The sequence below is a fragment of the Melopsittacus undulatus genome, chromosome 4, assembly GCF_012275295.1.
Source record: "Melopsittacus undulatus isolate bMelUnd1 chromosome 4, bMelUnd1.mat.Z, whole genome shotgun sequence".
Lineage (NCBI taxonomy): Eukaryota > Metazoa > Chordata > Aves > Psittaciformes > Psittaculidae > Melopsittacus > Melopsittacus undulatus.
Genome location: NC_047530.1, coordinates 17,677,133 through 17,699,131, shown reverse-complemented (window position 1 = coordinate 17,699,131; position 21,999 = coordinate 17,677,133). Strand labels below are relative to the sequence as shown.

At 37.1% G+C, this 21,999-nt stretch overlaps 1 protein-coding gene across 2 annotated transcripts in view; it reads right to left on the bottom strand.

The window, feature by feature from the left end:
• The window catches only part of PPM1A (protein phosphatase, Mg2+/Mn2+ dependent 1A), a 30,372-nt gene that overhangs the window by 3,813 nt on the left and 4,560 nt on the right, over nucleotides 1-21,999 (bottom strand). The window contains exons 2-5 of one of the 2 annotated variants that reach the window (XM_034061733.1): nucleotides 10,946-11,797; nucleotides 8,777-8,894; nucleotides 3,720-3,828; nucleotides 1,126-1,183 (exon numbers count right to left, since the gene is read on the bottom strand). In XM_034061733.1, coding sequence (XP_033917624.1) covers nucleotides 1,126-1,183; nucleotides 3,720-3,828; nucleotides 8,777-8,894; nucleotides 10,946-11,779 — 1,119 coding nt within the window. In that variant the 5' untranslated portion in view covers nucleotides 11,780-11,797. The remainder of the gene's footprint in view (nucleotides 1-1,125; nucleotides 1,184-3,719; nucleotides 3,829-8,776; nucleotides 8,895-10,945; nucleotides 11,798-21,999) is intronic. The other variant, XM_034061734.1, reaches the window with a different exon arrangement.

The window sequence follows — 21,999 nt, the reverse complement described above, 5'->3', positions numbered from 1 at the left end:
TTGCACACAGAATTCATTACAGATCATAAAGAACAGCTGGCACAGAGGTACAGTAAAAAACCCCAAATCATTGAAATTACCCTTTGCAAAGGTATGACCAGCAGCTTTTTCTTCTGGACCAGAGTTAGCAAAGGAGAGCAATTATATGAAAGACCAAAATGGTTATGTTTATTTCAAGTGTAAGATGAAGAATAAAAGCAGTAGCAAGTAAAAACTCAGGAGCTGCATGCCAACTATTCAGTATGCAAATTTCTGTATCCAAGTTGCCAATATCATCACAAAACTAGTAGTTTGTGTACTGTACATTTACAGACCAGTAGTTCTGTATGTACAGAATGCATTTTGAAGGTAAAGCATCTTTCAGCCACTATTCAGGACTATTTATGCCAAAGAGATAAGAACTGCCAAATAAACTAGCACCCTGTTGTAAAGCCAACATACAATTCTTTATGTCTGGATACATTTCACTTACTTCACATCTAAGCATGTAATAATTTTTGCTGGTAGGTAAGAGAATTATTTAATTGTTTTATGAAAAACAGCACATTTTGGTGACGGAGCATTATTTCCAGTGATCTAACTGCAACTGGGATCACTGTTCATATTTTAGTTGGTTGATATTTGTCACTTTGGCCACTGACAGGAAAGAACCTAAACTGTATGCTTGTTGCCAGTTGTTCTATGCTTAAGAATAGAAGCACTTATGCAGTCCATTTGGAAAGCTAGTACATCCTTACAGCTGATAGTTACAAATCTGCTTAACCTACGAGTACGGCCATCTTATTATTAGTATTTGGAAAAATGTCCCCTTAAGAAGGAATAAAACCCCATACATGCCCGCACCATTTGGCAGGAAAGCATTTGGAAACCCAGAGAGAAAACAAATAATGAAATTCCAGAGGACAAATGAATCAACCATATTAGGGGTTTAAGACTATCATTGGAAGGCAGCAGAAAACAACTAAAAAATATAGTCCGAAGAGTACAACATTGCTACTGCTTCTCTGGGGGAAAGAAGCTTTTAACAATAAAATTTTAACAACTATTAGCAATATGTTTCTTTACAAAACAGCTAAAGGAATTGTGTGTGTGTGGTGAAGTTAATGTAAGAGAAAGGATACTCACAGTATCATCATTCCTGTAGGGGTTCAGTCTATTATAAACGGCTTCAATCACACTCCGTCTAGAGCAAAAAAAAAAAAAAAAAACCCACAAGATTTTAAGGTGGTGCCATTTTTTAAGTCAAATTCCCTAAGTGCAATTTTTGCTTAAAAAGTAAACTTTAGAATGTTTTAAACTCACAGAATCAAGTTCACTGCAAGTTAGCACTTAGTGTCATTAAACACTGGAGACAGTTATGGTGTCCTTTAAAAGCTTTAGGTTCAAGAAAAATAAGGCTGAATACCACTCAAAGTTCAGCAGGAGCAGAGCACAATCTGACATCCAGGTGAGGCTGCAGTGCTGCCTGGTGCTACACTTCCTGACTTTTGAGAAAGGGCATCAGAACACTTGATGGACATTGAATCCCCTCGTCATTTGTGTGTCTGATGAACGCTGCAGTAGTATATAATATATTAGGGCACTTTAATAAACCGTAGGGTTTTTTTATTTTCTGGACGCACAAAAATTGCATTCTGAAATACATTTTTGTTCATATTACATTCCAAAATGTATTTTCCATGAAGCAGTATGTCCAATACTCTCCTGCTACATTTCTCAAAAAATGTAAAATGCAAACAGCAGTTCTATGTATTGTATCTTCAGACTGAGCAGAATTCTGTCTGGTAAAAAATTATTCTTAAAAACCTCAGAAATATTGTCAACTTTGTCCTTTAAAAAAAATTTGCTTGGCATATTTAAGGTAGCCTGGAATTAACTTTTATCTCTGGGATTCTTGACTTTTCTAATATTAATACATATATTGACAAGAAAAAGATTTATAAAATATTCATAGAAAAACTGCACTTAACATGTAAACAAGAAACACTTTTTGCGGTTTTGTTTGTGACACACGGTGCAAAGGTTTTCTTTAAAACTGACACTCAAAACCAAAAACCCCAACAATGTGAGGCTGAAGGAAGAGGGAGCCTTTGCCTTACCCAGATAATAAGGAAACAACCTTGGAGAGGGAGCAGGAAGAAAAAAGAGTAGGAAGGAAAGAGGGGAGTAAAACACAGGAATTACAGATTGGACTTCAAAAGCAACTTTCTTCCAAATCCCCTTCTGCAGAACCAAGTATGAGGCAGTATCAGACTACAGCTGCGATACAAAACCAACTTCAAAGAACAACCTTTTAACTGCTCACGAATGCATGCAGTGCAATCACAAGGGAGTGTAGCAGGAAAAAAAAAGCAGATGATAGGCTTTATAATAATCTCATAACACTAAAATGTCAGGAACTACCATGCAGCAGTAGAAACATCACAGTGGATATAGCGAATGATTATACAGCATGGAAGAAGAGACTGAATTTCAAGCAATAAAACCAAGCAATTACACACAAAGTACATTGCACATATAAACTTGAAAGTTTTCCTTATTTTTCAAGCAGTATGTATCTTTTATTACAAATAAAAGGTTCCTTGAAAAGCATTATTTTTCTTCCAAATTGACAGTAGTCCTTTGAGCTACACTAACATCCAATTAAATCTATACTTCTATCAATCCCTATTCAAACTAGTATCACTAAGACACAAAATCCAGTGGAAGTCAGTCACTTCAGCACCACCTCATAACCATGATACTACTGCTAGCCAGAGGAGACTGAGAAAAATCAATTTGTATGCCATACTTCATGAGTAAATGACTCATCAATAGTTCAACACACCCTAAGATGCTATTATACGCAAAATTGACATCTCTTCCTGATCAGTCAATTCATACAAGAACAATTTTAGTTCGTAAAAGTCATTTTACAGTTATTTACTCAATTACATACTTAGAATCTTCATGGTTTTTATGTAACAATAATAATATTCTGAAGGTTTAAAAATAGTCTGCAACATATACGCCCAATCCATTTTAACACAGCACAGGTTCACAAAAACTCTTTTGAACCAAGAAGCACTTAGCCTGGGTGTGCAAATGAGCTAAGTGCATTGTTTCCTTAAAGACTGAATATCTATTTGAGAAGCTACAAAGCATCAATGCTGAACTCCTTGAGGACAAAGCCAGCCCATATAAGGGTATAAATTTAACTTCCAACTTTTTTCATAGACTTCTGTCTAGTTTTCAGATTTGTCACAGCAGAGAGATACAAAAGCAAACTTTAAGCAATTACAACATTGCTTTAGCTACAGACAAGAAAAAAAAAGCTGCCAAGCAAAACATTATACGCATGTCACTTCTTCTCAAAGTGTGAAACTACATACCCAAGGAGCTATTATATGTCAGTTGCATTATATCTGCACCTTCAAATGTAACCTCCCACCCAGAAAACCCAGTTAATTACAGAAAACAGACACACTCAAGGCCACCCTTAAAAAAACCCTTGGTCCTTCCCAAAGCAGCAGTTTGACATTCAATTTTAGTAGCGGTTCATAGTTAACTCTGTTCTTATGCTTGTCCTGTCCATTCAGAAAATCTGGCTAACACAAATTGAAGAACAGGTCATCACCTTTTGTCCTCTAACCTTTTTCCCTCCCCCCGCTTTTAAGAGTGGCCTTACAGTTAAGTTTTGATTTAAATGAAAAACCACATTTACACTGATGTGAACTCACTTGCTCGCCAATTCACCCCCTGGCGGGAGGTTTGGGATGCTCTCAGTTGCTAACGTACGCATCACGTGGACTAAGTCTGGGACTCCTTCACCCTGCTTCTTTATGATCTCTGGGAATCAGAAGTACTTTTTTTGTAAGTGCAGTCCAAATTTAACTTAAAAAGATTGAAACACTTAGTTTTATAAAAAGGCGGCTTAACTTCAGTAAATATATATACATATATTAAAAAAAAGTGACAGACTATATTCAACATGGTAATTGTTAACTTTGGTTTGGTAAGAAAAAGAACCTGTAACAGATTTTACATACATTCCTAACTGTTAACATGCACACTGGTTTTAGAAGTACACAGCTACCTAATAAAAGCAGGGAAAAAAATTTTTAATGGCTTTTCTGCTATACATTAGATATAACAGAAGATGCAGTATCTACCCAGCAGGATGTCCTGCGCTTTATCACTGCAACAGAAGGTAAAAGATTACTGCCGCAACAGAAGGTAAAAGACTATTGCATAGCATTTTCAAAAATCAAAAAGTTAAAACATATTAAAAATAACTCCCATGGCCATACGTGTGTTAGCCAATACTCGTACCTCACCGCATTACAGCAACAAGCTAATTTAAGAACTATTACATACAAATTAAAAGCTGGGACATCACATCTAAGAGACAATTCTGTTCTCAACTCACTTCAGGGATATGTGAACATTGGGCAGTTATTAAAACCTGATACACTCCAACTTCTGGGTGAAGAGAATTTGTACTGTACCCACAGTCACATTTGCTAAGAGAAATTCAGTCTTTAACATTTTTAGGCTTTTTTTTGGTAAGCACACAATTCTATTTGAACAAGAGACCATAACACCTCTGAGGACTCACTCTTTAAATAGGGATTTTAGGAAATTTAAAGAACATTGGTTTCTCTGTAAACGTGAGCTCTTAGAAACTACAAGATAGATGAATTTTTAAGATTTGGCGCTGTTGATCTTCAAGGGAATACAGCAGCACACACCGTAACGTGCACATACATGCACACATACATACACATATGTAGATGCACACTATTCTTCATGTAATAAGTATTTATGCAGCTTGAAGAGTAGCTGGAATTCATCAGTACCACTTTCGAAGAATACTCTAGCATTCAGTTTTTTTCACTAAATGATAACTGCAGAAAAGCATACAGCATTTCTATTTTAATAATTTGATTTGTGAGATAAGGCACATTAAAAACTTTAAAAACCAACATGTACCCAGTCCTTTTTTGTTAAAAAAAAAAGGAACCCCACAACAATTGTGACTTACTTTCTGTGCATGTAAGTTTTTCAGGTCTGTGTGTTTATAAAAAGCATTAGATCTATTTTGCAGTCAGGCTGTGCAAATTATTTGCCGGGTACAGTGGAAGCACTGTCTAGGCCTCAACCACTGTCAAACTCTGCAAACAAAAAGCTTTAAGCAATTTACTTCCAAACCTGCTTTTTATATAAACGACACCACATACCACAGACACCTCAAAAATTTGCCATTTCCTCAACATCTATAGCCAAAATTTGTTTCACCATCTAGTATTTAGTAAACAATCTAACACTCTTAAATTTCAATAAAGAGCAAAGATCTCAGATTCGGTTTGCCAAGTTCCTTTATTGTGCAATTTTGAACATCTAATATATTCTACATTGTACTAGTGCTAAAGTTCTGCTGTACAAAAATAAGGAATTTATAGTTTACCTATACTACACAGTTTCACAACCTGTAACTGCAGTACATTTAACATACAGTCTCCACTAAATGAATACATTTGTATTTTGATAAAACTACAGATACAGACTGAATGAACAGTGAAGACACAACAAATGGAGTCGGTCTGCTAGCTGTGTTGAATTTATTGGAATTATCTTCTTTCAATACATCTTGCAACCCTCCCCCCAACCTTTAATTTACTTTCAAATCTACACATTTTCGTGGCATCAAGTACTGGAAAAATGTACTTACAATCCTAAAATGAAAGATTCAAAACATATCTCCTTTTTTGATATTCTGAATGGGAACCCTACACAAAGTTTAAGGAAAAGCCAGAGCTTTGATTTTGTGAAAAATATGAGAAGGAACATATAATGGCTTATTTAAAATTATTTCCCTTTCTATAGGTATAAATATTGCAAGGATTATCTATTATGGAATGTTTTTATGTAAAAAAAATAAAAGAGAGAAGAGAAAAAAAAGCTTGGACAACTTTCTTTTTAGAGTCAACACATCAATAACACATACTAGTGCAAATAATAGCAACACATTTTGGAATGACTGATTACTTCTACCATGAAATTCACACGATACTTTAGGAGTAACACTGATTTATTGCAAGTAATGGTACAAAGATGCTTCTCCACACTTGCTGCTTCTTCCATTATTATTTATTGCAGCTATGAATCTGGACCACAAACACATCAGAATTAGTAAAAGGAGAGTCCTAGGTGTGATGGTAAGTAGAAAACTTTACACATTTCTAAGTTTGAATTGCCTCTCCTTATTCCAGATGACCGCCAGGACTAAACCCCATTCAATCTTAAAATTTGCACTGCTTCTTAAAAGTATCAAGTTATATTCTAGGTTAAGGGAAAAGTACAGCCAGGAGAGAAAAAAAAAAAGGCACATTAGTAAGCATCAAATCTCACCACTTGTTGGACTACACTGAGTAGTGAAATGCATAAGATACATGATACATATTTTCACCCAGTTTCTGTTTTAACTTTAAACTGAAGTTACAGATTAGTGAGATCTTTATAAAAGTACTCTTTATGTTTTCTAGTTCCTTCAGCTGCAGATTACACTTTTAAAGTTAAGCACTGCCATTCTTAAAGTATCCTAGGATAACAGCAAGATTATTCACTGTAGTGTTGAAAGCTTCAGATCCTGCAGCAGCCCTACCTCACTAGCCATACTGCACTATCCACTCACACCAGGAAACAATTAACTACTAAGAATTACTAAGTTCAATGTAACAAGGTTAATCAATTCCTGGTCTTGAAGTTCTGCCTTAGTTCAGCCTCTCAACTTCCCTCATGAGTCTAAAAGGCCAAATTCTCCACTCAGCTGATATAAATCACTGATGGACTGAATAGTGTTTAACACATATTTATTAATTTAAATAATATATTTGTGCAAGAATAAACAAGAGATTGAGGATAACTCTAAAAACCCTTTTGGGGAAGTACAATATATTTCCTCAAACTCCTCAGACATCATCACTATAAATTAGTATTAAAGTGCTTTATAACTACATACAGAATCCTTCTGCCTCTACACAGGTATCAAACGTTGCTCATTCTTGAAATTTTGTTTTGTATAAATGCAAAGTACTGGCAGCCAAATTCATTGTATGTACCATAATCACACACAGTTCCAGTGTTTAGGTTCTTCATTTACAAAATGAAGTGTTCGTACAAAAACGTCAGCTTTCTTCATCATATATTCCTGGGGTACAATGAGGCCAGCTGAAGATGCAGCCTTGATTGTGTTTTCATATTGTAGGTCTTGGGTTTGTCTGAATTCACACAAAATATCTAAGATACAAAGGTAATACTTGCCCAAAAGAGGAGAGAGTTAGCATGCTGTGAATTAATGTGTGACTTTACAGCACACTTGCTCTTCACAAATTCTGTGGGTGGGCATACATAGTAAGCTTTTCAAATGCCTGGTGACAAACTGCTCACTGCTTTGAAATAGAGAAAGCCATCTGACACTGAACTCATGCAGTGCTACCATGCACCTGGATATTCCTGTTACACTGTCAAAAAGATTCACACTATTGCTTACTGTGCACCAACTTCTCCTATTACGGAAGTGTTAGCTTAAAACATAGAAATGTCTTTCTGGACATTTGTTCAGGGGCAGAACAGATGTAGTTTGCCAAGACATGGCGAATGAGGTCTTTAAAAAAGGTGGTACTTTCCGAAGGAACACCTACACAGGCAGAAAGTGTTTTAAAATTGCACGTTGATTTATCTAAGCCCAGAACTCCCATGAAGGAAAGTTCTCTGTGGAATTTCTGAAGCTGCACTGTCATCCTCATACAAGTTAAGGAGGGGAAAAAAGTGCACAATATATTCCTCTAACTTAGTAATCACCAATACCATAGGTGTAGAGAACTCTGTGTATTGTGCCCTGTGTGCTGTTAAAGACTTGTGAAGTAAATACACATAACTAGACTTGTAACATATGGGTCTAGAGAAGTCCACATCAAAAATAGACTTAACCTATGTAAATAATGCATACAGCTTGTCTTATGTTTCAGAAACAAACTCCAAGCTGTGGTTGTTTTTACATATCAAAAGGCACTATAAATGCAGATATAATGAGAAATCTTTTAAATCAAGTTGATTTCAAATATAATTTTCAGTTAGGTCACCCAAAATTTGTTAAGACTTGCAGTTTCAGTTTAAAGCTTAAGAACTCCTGTAATATAAATCTGAAGCAAAATTCTGCAGTTATTGCCAGCGTAATATGAGCTCCCAGCTTTTGTTCATCATGAATGCTTAAAGATTAGCTTTGATAAATTTCTGATGTACTTTAAAATAAATGAGTATGTTAGCAGGTGCCTTAAAGATGACAGCAATCAAGCTGTAACTCTATCGTAACTGGATCATATTATGGCTGATTTGTACATAACTATCCAGAAAAATGGCACTGAAATTACCATCTTCACAGTTTGCAAGGTATTCTGATTATTTCATTTAACTCATTTAAAAGGAACCAGGATTTACTGGTCAGAAGTTAGCGCTGTCAATGGACTCATGAAGAACACAGAGCACAAATGCATTATTTCTCTGCTGTTCTGAGTAAGTTTCAGGACTACAGGCTGCTGCACTTTCATAGCAGATTTTTTTAGGACATGCAGCATGACTGTGAGTGCCTTTTTCAGGAATGCACACTAGATGGCCAATGGCACTTGAAGGTCTATTAAAAAGCCTGAATCTGTTAAAAGTTTAGTTGCTGGAAGGGGAAAGGGGCCAGGGGGTCTGTTTAGAAACAAAGTTACTTATTTTTTTTTAAATGATCCACCTTCTACTCTGCTTTCCAGGTACTTGTCCAACTCTGCCTCTCTTTTCACCGCCTCTGGCGATACCTTTGGTGCATTCGGAAAACAGATCAATATCACACTCATGTTGTCTCGACTTCCCTGGTGGAAAAGAAAAAATTATTTGAGAACGTATACACACCAGGCTAAATACATATCAAAGCATTTTACACATAAAAATTGACAAGTCATAAGGTATTAGAATACAACTTTTACTACTATGGATTAATATTATCATTCTCCTTAATTTCCTCCTACCCTCTCAAAAAAAATCCAGAAGTCTGTCCATTTTTTCAGCACAATTTACATCATTTTGTTCTTCGCTCTTTTATGGTCTGAAGACTACACGCCAATGACAGACAGCCCCATTGTCTTTGAAAAACAGACATTACTAAGGAGTGCTGTGTAATTACAAAGTTGTGTTCCATCTTATTTTAAGTACTACCCAATCATTTTGGGAAAACAGCTGAATATTAGATGGGTAAACAAAACCATTATCACTTAAAAGCTCTAGAGAAGTGCTGAATTCAGACAGTGCTTCCACCTAAAACCACAGCTATTAGTTTGAGGGGCTTTTCCCCTCTTTTTTCCTTTCTTCTCTTTCAAAACAAAAAGTTACACGGGAGAGAATCAGTTAAAAGACCAGCTGGAAGGGGCCCAGGCCTTTACAAAACCATTCTTTGAAATGAAAAGATTTAAAACTCCAAGTAAACAGAACCCTAATACTTGAATATGTTAAAATACAAACACATTCTGCTTATGAAAAGTAACAGTTTGCTTTCAATATCCCTGTGCTCTCGTTTACACGCATGCATCCATATGCTTAACTTTTAACATCAACTAAAACTGCTGAAGTAAGCAAGAACAAGCCAGTGTTTAAAACAAGTGTATATGAGCACATGAAGATGTACTGACAGTTGGCTACTGCAAAGCTTACAGCATTCACAAGCCACTGCTCCTTCCCAGGTTGTTTTCAGGATCACCAGATGAAAATTGTAAACAAAAATATGTGTATTATCAACCTGCCAAAGTGCTGGAAAACAATAATGTTTTTTCAAAGCAGAAACAATGACCCTCTTAGCCATGTGGCAAGAATTAAGATGCTGTCTTGTCTCTCCAGTATCAAAAACGTTTGTCTTTTTCATAGAGCACATACTGGCTTGGATTGGAAGGGACCTTAAAGATCACATAGTTCCAACCCCCTGTCATGGGCAGGGACACCTCCCACTAGATCAGGTTGCTCCAAGTCCAGTCCAACCTGGCCTCAAACACTGCCAGGGATGTGGCAGCCACAGCTACCCTGGGCAACCTGTTCCAGTGCTTCACCACCCGGACAGGGAAGAATTTCTTCCTAATATCTAATCTAAATCTATTATCTTTCAGTTTAAAGCTATTATCCTTTGTCCTTCACTACTTGCCCTTATAAAAAGCTTTCCTTTGGAAAATCAGGTGTCAAGCTATGAAACTCTGTAATTGCACCATCCTGCAACTTACTAATACAAAGTATTAAGTTACTGTAGACAAAATTACACAGATGTGTTAAATAAAACCTTTCCATGGTCTTCTACCTGAGCTAGTTTCAGAGTTGTACCACATGAAGCTGAATAAAAAAATACAGCCATTAAACCAGAATAAAAACTAACTTAGGAAGTCAGATCTTCATACAATCAAGAAAAAATTTTAAACTGCAAAATATGAAGTCAAGGTCCATTCATTCTGCATTTATGTTGCTGTAGCTGTGACAGTAATGTTACTACTATATGCCCAAGAAAGAAGGGGAAGATTAGGAAGGGAAAGAATATTCTCTAGCCTGCTTAAGTCTTAAGAGTTAAGCTTAAAGTATGCTGTGAAACAGAAAAGGGCAGTTATCAACCTTGGCTTGCCCATAAATTCCCATCAGCTTTTAATTTCCCAGTATCACAATGTAACTGCACATGATTTTAAACTCATTAAGCAAAACCACCCAGAAAGCTGTACTGTTTCTATTGTTCTTCTCTATCACCACTGTTGTGGGAATCATGGGAATTACTGTCAAAGTTATGTTAACATAAACTATCGGATACTTATAGACTGGACTCAACACTTATTCTGAACTTGTTCATAAACTTCTAATAGTGAAAACACAGTAAACTTCTTCTCTCAAGTCTGGCTACCTTGTACAAGCAGGTGTCAACTATCTCATTGCAAACTTTCTCAAGGTCATCAGTGACTTCAAGTCTGGATCTTACAAAGTCACACAGCTCTTCATTTCCCATAACATCCCAGATACCGTCGCAAGCCAGTATGATGAACTGATCATCTTCTTCTGATCTCTCAATTTCATAAACTTCAGGCTCAGGTGAGACTAGCTGCTCTGTAGGACCTTTCCCATGGACACACTTATAATCAAAGTCCCCAAGTGCCCTTGAAACTGCAAGAGAGCCATTCACACGCTGAATCATTACAGAGCCACCTGCATTCTGTATACGCTCTTTCTCCAGTGGATTACTTGGTTTGTGATCCTGCGTGAAGAAGTGAACCTTCCTGTTTCTACAAAGTAAACCTCTCGAGTCTCCACAGTTGATGAAGTATGTATGTTGGGGAGAAATCATGACACCCACAGCTGTTGACCCACTTCTGTCTGCACCATGTTTCTTCTCAGAGATGACTCTCATGTGTTCATCAATTTGCAGAAAACCTGTTCTGATGCCGCTCTTTACACTTTCCACAGATGGAGGCCCATCTGGCCCTTTAAAATCCTGGTTGCTTGTGATGTGATCTAATAAATGCTCACAGCAGTACTTGGCAACCTGTGATCCAGCGTGCCCATCATATACAGCAAAAAATGACCATCCATCAAGTCCATTTGGCAAACCAATCACAGCTGTATGTGCATCCTCCATTTCAACTCGCCAGCCTTGCATACTACTCAGACCGTAACGAAGCCCATTCCCTTGCCCCTGGGCATTATGCTTCTCCATCTTTGGCTTGTCTAAAAATGCTCCCATGATGGCCTTCCTTCAGTTCTAAAAATAAAAACAAAACAGAATTATTTCTTAAACATCTTGTTTAAACATTCTATTGGAAACTTAAATAATAGCCCAAATAATGCTAAGATGACAAAAATACAAGTACAGAAGGTGACTTTTCTGCTTCTCAAGTAAAATTTGCATAGCTTTCATCCAGCTTAAACAAGGACACTGCTACTAGCTGAACTGCACTTTTGATATTTTAAAAGTATTTTCAGCTGTTTTACTTGAAAAACTCACATTCCACTATCATTCATGGTTCTGACAAACATCTCTTGTCTAAGTATGTATGAAATTAGTTTGAAAGAGGACTTGTTAACTGGCACACATCTGAATAGCTGTGATTACTGAGCCAATGAAAAGTTCAACAAGTCCAGGACAGTGGCACTCCCTAGATCCCTACCTGCTGGCCATAAAGTCCTGGCTGACACTCCAATTCCCCAATGGAGATGTGGAAACAAAAGCAAAATGGTTAGGTTTGGGGGTTTCTTGGTTGGTGCCTTTTTTTTTCTCTTTTTTTTAAACACATAAAATGATTTGAATCATCAAGATGATGCCAGAGTCTACATAAAGGAAGAGGCAACACTGGATAACTAGGAGCAGGACTCAGAAGGAACAGAGCAGCTGTCCCTTTAGGCATCAGCAAGCCATTAGTTTGGCTCAGCCATCTTGTGAAAGCTCATCCTTAGATTTTCAGTTAAATTACGCAGCAAGCTTCTCAGATATCTGTGCTGCAGATTTACTTAAACCCTTAATGTATTCATACTTCACTGCCCCTGACAAGTCTAAGGAAATCTGTTTGGAAATAAAATCACATGTGTTGTAAATCCATGCTTCTTTATTCAAGTCAGACCAATATGCTGCACACCCATCCTCCTCCACCTCCCTTCACTGGGATATGATGCAGCAAATATTCATGCTTAAGAGAATAAGAATTATTATTTGCAGGCAGCATAAACTGACTGGTTTATCTTCATGGCTTTCACACCCTAACCACTCAACCCACCCTTATAATCCACATCAGTTTATTTGTGCATTCATTATTAAAAAAATCATACAAACTAGGTCACAAATTTTACATACTTGCAAATTCAGCCCTGGGAAGCAACAAAGAGTGTGCAAATCACGATTATACAATACAAGGTAATGGAACAACATTGTGAGCTTTTCTATTTGAAGACAGGAGACAAAAATTAAATGGGAGAAGAGTCCCTGAAAGAGATTTTACCTGAGGCCCCAATTAAGCAGCTGCACCAGCACAAAAATACTAGGAGATTTAGAAGGTTTAAACTTCTATGCGAAACACATTTATCAGTTTTCTAAGTGATAACACCGCTTTTTGATAACATGCTTTTACCGGAATACAACTCCAGCTATGACACTGTATATCCAAAAAAGCATTTATATCTTCCAGACACTATCAACCATTAAAAAAAAAAAATCTGTGTTAGAATAAACAGTCAAGAAATGTTTATATTTGATCTCACCACAACAATGATTCAAGTGTGAGGCATAGGGACTGGATATACACTCTTTGGCTCACATGCTTTGTTAGCAAAAACAAAGACACACATATTTCAGCTGTACAGAGAGATGTCAGCAGCAGTACACCTCTGCTACCTCTCACCCCCAACCCCTGCTCTTAAGTTCTGTGATTTCTCAAGTGAACACATAACACTGATGCCCACGCAAACTATAACTAGCCAACAAAATATAGTGTTCACTGGTCTTGTATCCTAAGCACATGCATGAGGTTCACATTACTGCAGTTGCTAGGAAAAAAATACGACTTAAGACTTTTTTATCTTCACATGCAACTCTAGTGAAGTCAGAGTGATCAAAACAATTGCAGAATGCTGCCATAAATCAAACAGGGAATTATTCTGCAGAATAATACTTTTTATTCATTCCCTGATAGCAGCAGAGTTTAAACTAACACCTAACACTTTCTCATTGTCAAAGAGACCATAAAATAAAATGCAGATACTCAAAATTATTTCTCCTCAATTTAGAGCTCAAAAAGCAGGGTCTGCTCTGGCAATCACCATGTTTTTGTGAAGCATATTACATTATTGTGTTTAAAACAAAATAAAACAGCATTAATAACTATATAGTTAAACTGACCACAAGCACTGACAAATCCGGACTAAAAAAAGGCAGTTTTCTTTCTAATTTATCACATCACTAAATATATAATATTCAGAGATGTCCTTTCGAAGCTATCTGTCCTCAGTGGTTTGTCATGTAAATCACAATTAAAAATACATAGTCAGATCATAAGCAGTTGCATCAACTCATATAAAACTGCTAGCACACTTCAAAAGTTAAGAAGTTAAGAAACTTCAAAAATCAAGTTGCTTTATCTCTTCCCAGAAGGTAAACTGAAAGTGGTTGCTATTCTTAATTAAGCCTTGTTGGTGAGGTGTTGACACCTTTCCAGGGTGCAAGCAACCCACCATAGATGCACATACAGCCAGACAGAAGGATAACCACAATGTTGTCATGTAACTTCTACTGAGGAAATTATTCACAGCCCATACCATAAAGTATTCAACTTCTGAAAACAGAATAACAGTCTGCAGCTGCCTTCTCTGCAAATACTCTAGCTGACCATACTTCCACCAGAATACAGGTCTAAACCTGTAGGAGAGTAAGGTCGGGTTTTCAAAGCCCTCATATGTATCTGAAAAGAAAGTACAGCTTACTCATGGACATGATGAATATACCAAGCCTTTAGTTTTAACCAGAACTTCAATTCTTGTTCAGAAAAACGTGAGTTTTAATATGACCAACCTGTGAATTCTTATTAATTGGAAGGCTACCTACTACTTCTCCAACCATACCTTTATGTGTGGCTAAAGCCTGAGGAATTTAAGAAGTCTTGGTTAACACAAACAAACAAAAAAGCACCACAACAAACAACCCAAACAAACACATCCCTCCCCCCCCCCCCCCAAAAAAAAGAAAACAACAAACCAAAACATGCCACCTTAAGACATTAGAAAGTGCTGCCTCCTTAAAATATCTCTTAGGCTGTTTTGAAGTCCATATCTACAGAAACATCCTTCACTCATCACTGTCTACCTAAATTGCTGGTATTTTTCTTTGTTCTTTCAGGAGGTGGTTTGTGCACTGAACTGATTTAGTTGAAACAACACCTTTAGTTAAGCATATAACTGTACGCAAATCAGACTAACTTACAGCAGTGCCAGCACCTAAGTTACGGCATGACTTGTAATAACACTAAAGAGAGAAGTTAGACCCAGAACAGTCTGCCTGCACGATGTGCAGTAAAGCAAGATTCCCAAAATGGATTATACCAGCCCTTTCCTGCTGCAGAAATGGACTTAGTCAGAAATCGATGTGATCAGACAAAAGCCATTTATTACAAAGCATCTATCCTTTTTATACTGTTGTCTACATCTGTTTACAATAGCTTGGTGTATTATAATTGGATACATATTCAATAGCTCGCTGTATTAAGGTTGGATACATATTCTTGTAGCACACAGCAGCTAGTATACAATTGATCAAATAAGAGCATGAAAACCTAACCTTTAAAGCTTGCTACCAGTTCACTACTTTGTATCTTAGCACATTCCAGTTTCTTATCTTGCTTGCACCCTTACTCTTGCTTCCTCATCCACGTCCTTATTCATTCTCAGTTCTTGTTGGAACTCCACATAGGCACTTGCTGACTTGGAAACGTGGCCATTCTTTGCTGAAAATCCATCCACGCTCTCCCACATTTCTTTAGTCATCTTCCTAAACAGGAGTCCTAATCTTACAACCTTTCTTCTTAAATAATTTTACTACTCCTCCCATTGCACTGTCTAACCCAGACACACATTTCTGCAGTCATGTTAGAAAACTGCAGTCTCCTAGAGGAAGACAGAACCAGTCCTCCACTCTGAAATGCTCAACTTTCAGGCTGTTTGAATGATGCACATACATACTAAAGAAGACATTCTTCCTACACTTATTAAAGCCAAAGTAAGAGAAAATGCACTTTAACATGAAGTTTAGTGGCAAATGTACACCACACACTCCTAAGAGAGAAGAGCTTTCAGCAAAGTTCCTGGATTTTGGCTCTGAAGAAGAGAGGCTTCTGAGCAAAACTTGAAAGTGAAAACAGACCCATACATGTAAAACCTACATGTAAATATATAGGCAGGGGACCCATTTATGCATCTATGAGTGCATCTAAACCATGACCTCTGATGTGATTTTGTGGAGGTCAAACTGAAGACAGCCTTTATAGCAAGTGCACGAAAAACTCTCAAGTAGCAATTTGCAGACAGAAAAGTAATACTGTACAGGGCCTAGAAAAATCAACACAAGTAACAAGATCTTGGATGAAACACAAGAGGGACAAAATTCAGAGGACTGCAGCATTAGAAACAAAACTGAAATAATGAATGGAGCACGCCAAAGAGTCAGCAGCTAAACTCCTTGAAAATAGATGCCACTGGAGAACAGAGTGGCAAAGAAAATGAAGGTAATTAGTATACCGGACCATGGACAACCATGGACAACCACAGATACATCACTGGAATGCATGAAACCTCTTTGCCCCTTTCATTTGTCCCTCAAATTGTGCTATCCAGACAGCACAAGTATAAGGCCTCCTGATCACACAAAAATAATTTTGGCTGTTTTGCTGTTTGCTTATTCATTTACTTGAATGTTCAAATGAACATAAATCTTGAATTGTTCACAAACAACAGCTAATGTAACTCCATGTACCACTGCAAAAGAGAATTTATTTTTCCAAGGAATTCAGACAAGGATTTGATCATACTGTCCAAGAAAACCAAGCACCCTCATTTGAAATTTGCACTTCAACAATTTCTAATTTAATAATCCTTTTAAAACAATGTTTGAGTTATACCCCTTCCACTAGTGTAAGTCGCTTATATAAACCATGCTTAAGTCATGGGTGCTTGTTCAAACTAAGTTGAGAAATGTCCCCACACTCCTATTTCCTACAACAATTCTCCAACTGACATTATGCCCTGTATGTTGTTATAAGCACCATAAAGAAAGATTACAACCTTTACTTGAACTACAGGATAGAGACCAAGTGACCAAATTATAGAGTGCTACTGAATGGGTGGGTGGATTAAAAAAAAAAAAAAAAGGAGCATTTGATCCCTTCAATTTCCATCTGATCATGATACTTCTCCCCCCTTCCCCCAAGCACACTGGATGCACTAACCAGTCAGCACATAACAGTGCAAATTACATGGAACCATGTTCAGAAGTTAGTGCCTGTCGGATGAAAAACTGACAGTACTTAGTGGATGCCTGCATCAATTAATGTGTTAATAAACAACATGTCAGAGATCATCCTGGGGATCAGAAGAATGACTAAAATAAAACAGAACACGCAGATGGGGAGACATAATTACACCACAGTCATGGGCTGAATGAAGTCATGAAAAAGCTTCTTGCCAATAAAACTGTTTAAAAACTATTGGAGGCTATATGACCAAGTTCTGGCATTTATGGTTCAACAACATCAAAGTACTCAAAACTACAGCTGATGTTTCTGAATGTGTACTTTCAGACACAGAAATATGTGGCCAACTAGGAAATATGAATTGTCTAGGAAAAGAATAAAATACATAAATTAAGATCTTTTAATAAACATGGACTAACACACAATTTCCCCGTCAGAATTCTTGCTTCTTGGAGATGCAAGCGTAGTCTGCACTATAATTCAATAACACAACTGAGAATAGAAGAACATAGGAAGAAACTACATATATCGGTAAGAAAGTTTGTAATAACAATTTTTCTGCTTTAGAACAGATGTAGGAGCTACGGCATGTGGTAGATAAAGAGAATAGGAAAAGGTAGACAGCTAGACATTAATTTAAAGAAAGTAAAGAGAAATATCCAAGCTCTCAGAAACAGGCCTTCAGACAGGCAAGAACATCTGTACAGACACAGGTGGTATCACCCCCAAAAAAACCCCACAGGTTTTGAAAAGCAAGTTAATGACTCTGTGTGTACAAGGCAAAGTATGAATTGTTTCAACCTTTACCCACTTACCCTCCCTCTCTCCCTGTAATTAATACACGACAGTGATTACATGTACAACTTCATACTACAGCACAAAACACTAAATCACTGTACCTCTGACACAGACAACTGAGCTCTGACCTCTTGATAGCTGCTCCACAGACACTGCCATTTCACTGAGACAACTTGTTTTGTGAGGTTTTTTTCCAACATAACTTCCACTTAAAATCCTTTGTCCTTGCTAAGAGCTGACAGATTTATGAAATGCTTCCCAGTAGTAAGCAGCAAAATACTTTATCCCATTTGTTTTCCTATAATTATAATTTATTTTTCATCTCTCTGTATGGCAGGGTAGGTAGGACTTAGAAGAGCACTGCTGAAGTCTCCAAAAGTCTTCTGGAACACAGAAGGTAACCATTTCCAAGTTAACATCCTCCCTCCAACAATATGTTCCAGCTTTCTTAAAACACCTTCTTCTGCTCCTATGTAACTTTCCTGCAGACACCAAAACCTGTTTCAAGGTTAAACTAGGAGCTGCTATTCTCAATATGAATGTACACTGGCTGAGTTTCAAACTCTCTCTTACGGAGATGCATGTAATCTGAGTTTTGAAAAAGAAAGCCCTGAACATTGAAACAGTTAATTCATCTAACAAGCTATTCCTGAGAAAATCTGAAACACGGTGATGTAGTTTCAAGATTTCTTTATGGAGTTGTTTTCATTACATTAAGAAGGACATGGAGTTGTTGGAGCAAGTCCAGAGGAGGGCCACGAGGGTGATGAGGGGGCTTGAGTACCTCCTGTATGAAAACAGGCTGAGAGAGTTGGAGCTGTTCAGCCTGGAGAAGGCTGCATGGAGACCTCATAGCAGCCTTCCAATACCTGCAGAGGGCCTACAAGGATGCTGAAGAGGGACTCTTCATTAGGGATTGTAGTGCTAGGACAAAGGGTAATGGGATCAAACTTAGAACAGAATTTCAGGTTAGATATAAGGAAGAAGTTCTTTACTATGAGGGTGGTGAGGCACTGGAACAGGCTGCCCAAGGAACATGCTCCACCCCGGTAGTGTTCAAGGCCAGTTTGGACGGAGTCTTGGGTGACATGGTTTAGTGTGTGTTGGAACTAGATGATCTTAAGGTCCTTTCTAACCCTAACTATTCTATGATTCTCTGATTCTGAAATATAGTCAGTTACTGAAGAAAATAGCTTCCTTCCAAAATCACTAGGACCACTGCTGGGAACAAAAATCACTACACTGATTTTGAGATACAACTTGCAACCACAAGTATCAGTTACTCATCAGGATAGAGAAGACAAATTAGTATTTTTTGGCCCAGACAGAATTCATGCTTCTTTCTAAATATTTGCACTACAAATTAGAGGTGGAAAAGCATAAGGGAAAAAAAATTAAAACAAAAAAACCCACCAGGCAGCAGCATCAAAGTACAAGAAGCCAGATCACTATGAAAAACTATGTAGACAACCCAAGTGGCATTAACAAGTACTATGAAAATCAATGAGGTAGCTCTGCATAAATTCATATGCTGCTGTCTGAACAGCATGAGAATGAAAAAGCCAAGGTCCTCGCTTGAAAGCATTAATAAGCAGAAAACATGCCCATGCTGGTGTTCAGCTCACCACCTTTCTGGTTATACTTAATTAAAAAAAAAAATTCTTACTTAAAAGTGTTGAAAGATCAATAAAAGATGCATTTTAGACAAAGAGATTAGAAAATTTGTGCTAATAGCACACTAGCTCCTGCAGACTCCAGCCAAAATTCAAAGCCCCATTGAAGCAAGCACTGTAAAAAGGAACTAGAAGATTCAAAGAAGCTGCAGCCTATGTAGACAGAAGCCAGGAGAAAGGCCTTTCTTCATTTTATGTATCAATGAGATGCAGTAAGATCCAAATTTAAAAAAACAAAACACAATACAAACAAGTGAAAATAAGAATTCCAACCAAACTGCTCATATCCTTTCTGACATGCTTAGAATAATCCTTTCTTGATTAAAATGAACAGGACTGTTCAGGTTGTTCAAAAGCCACTCGAATGAAGTGAAGCTATTACAAATTTGTCTTTGTCAGTTTTTTTTTACCTGAAGTGTTAAACCTAGGAAGAAGATGCTGTATGGGAAAAGGTCCCAATGGGATTATTCACTGAGACTCCAAAAAACAAACGGAGCCTTAAATAAGTTATTTAAAAAACCAAGAGAACACCAAGTGCATTAATCAAACCATTTCTGAAATACAGCAAAAAAAATGTACTCTCTCATCTGTGGTGATGAAGTTCAGTAAACTGCCACTTTTTTACAGTTGGCACAATTCAGTATTGTCACCTTTGGTAACGTGTACAAACTCTTACAGAATCCCACCATCCTTCTGTCATACTGTTTTACTAATAAACTTCCCACAAACATTTTAAAATCTAAGTTAATATAGTCCCATATACCTTAAACAAAATTGAACACATGGAATCATCACACCATATCCTCTTCAGTTTTTAGTCTTTGCACCTCCAGCTGTTCACCAAGGTCACTGTTCATTAAAAATAATTATTTAAAGCTTTCAAACTTCAGATCTTCCTAACTTCAACAGTAAGCATCAGCCACCTATTTCTGATATGTCTTACTAGTAATTTATTTATCAGCATGGAAGAATAAAACCTAAATGAAAATGTTAATACAGATAGTGCTTGGGAGTAAACTAAACTACTCAGAGAAAACACAACCAGTGCCCAGTGATAAGAAGATGCTTGCATGAAGGCTCCAAAATTTCCTGTTTAGCCAAGTATTCAGTACCAGAAAAATAATTCAGACACATAAGCAATTTCCCATACCCTTCATTTTACATGAAAATATTTGTGGGATTCTGGTTCTAATCTCAGCAACATTACCACTATTCTAGTGAGAATATAAGAAAAGCAGCATACAGAACACATAAAAGGCCTGATGACTACACAGGGGAATAAAACACGAATAAAATAGGAAATGTTCTGAAGTGTACAGCTGTAACCTGGCTTTGCTTGCAAGGAAATGACATCAGAACTATGCCAGAATCACATTAAGACCTGGAAGTCAAATCCTCAAAGCTTAGGAAAAGCCAGAGTTTGTTCATTCGTATACACACAGAGCTTTTATTTACAAAGCTATTTTGCCCTCATGTACTATCACATTAAAAGAACAAGGAGAGAGGATGACTGCTGCAATAAAGTTGATTTCCCCCTCCCCCCACGAGACTACATAAAAACATAAAAACAGAAACCAAGAAAAAAACCCTATTGCTTTAACCTTTTAGGCATACAGTAACTTTCAGGACAGGGTTTCTTCTGAGGGTCACACCAATTTCCAAATTCACTTCTATCACTACCAGTGCAGAGCTGAATGATTTGCCCATGATGAACAAGGCAGTAAGGTGCTCTCCTGAGTCCAAGGTTAAGACCATTGCAGCTCAAAATATTCTGGTCACCAAATGAGGACATTGAAAAATTCATCTGTTCTTCAAAATACAAGTACTACTAATGATAGCATTTCCTAAGCATACAGGGCCTCAGTCTGCAGTCTCAGAATGGTTCTTTACAGAGAGAAGAAATACTAGATTTTAAAGAAGGATCTGTCCAAATACTATAATTAGACTAGGGGAACCAGCAAATTATTTACTCATAGAAACTGATTCTTTCTTCACAAAATGTTCCTACAATGCTAATCACTTACATGCCCGCATTTTTCTGCATTGTGGACCCCTTTCTGAAGACTGGGATTTACTTAATTTAGCACAGTTGAACAATTCCTTAAGCTCATTTCCAAACAGAGAGCTTAAGCACAGTTTACAGTTCTCATGGCTACCACATTTAATAGTATAAGTAAAAAAAATCAACATAATTTTATGCACAAATAGCTATGATATATGGTTAAGAAGAATACAGACTACTATTCAAATTCCAGATGATATGTACAGTTGGCAGTTAAAATGAACTGTATACATAGGTACAGAAAATCTATCAAATTACATCTGAGACCCAAACATGAAAGCACATTTCATCCTCTAGGTCACAATCTAGAAAGGCATTTAAGCCTGAGAGCGTCATCATACGTTTGATTAGTCCCACATAATTCAGTTCTATGTGGCATATCAGCATAAGCACATTCAAGTGCTTTGCTTTATTTAAACTGCAG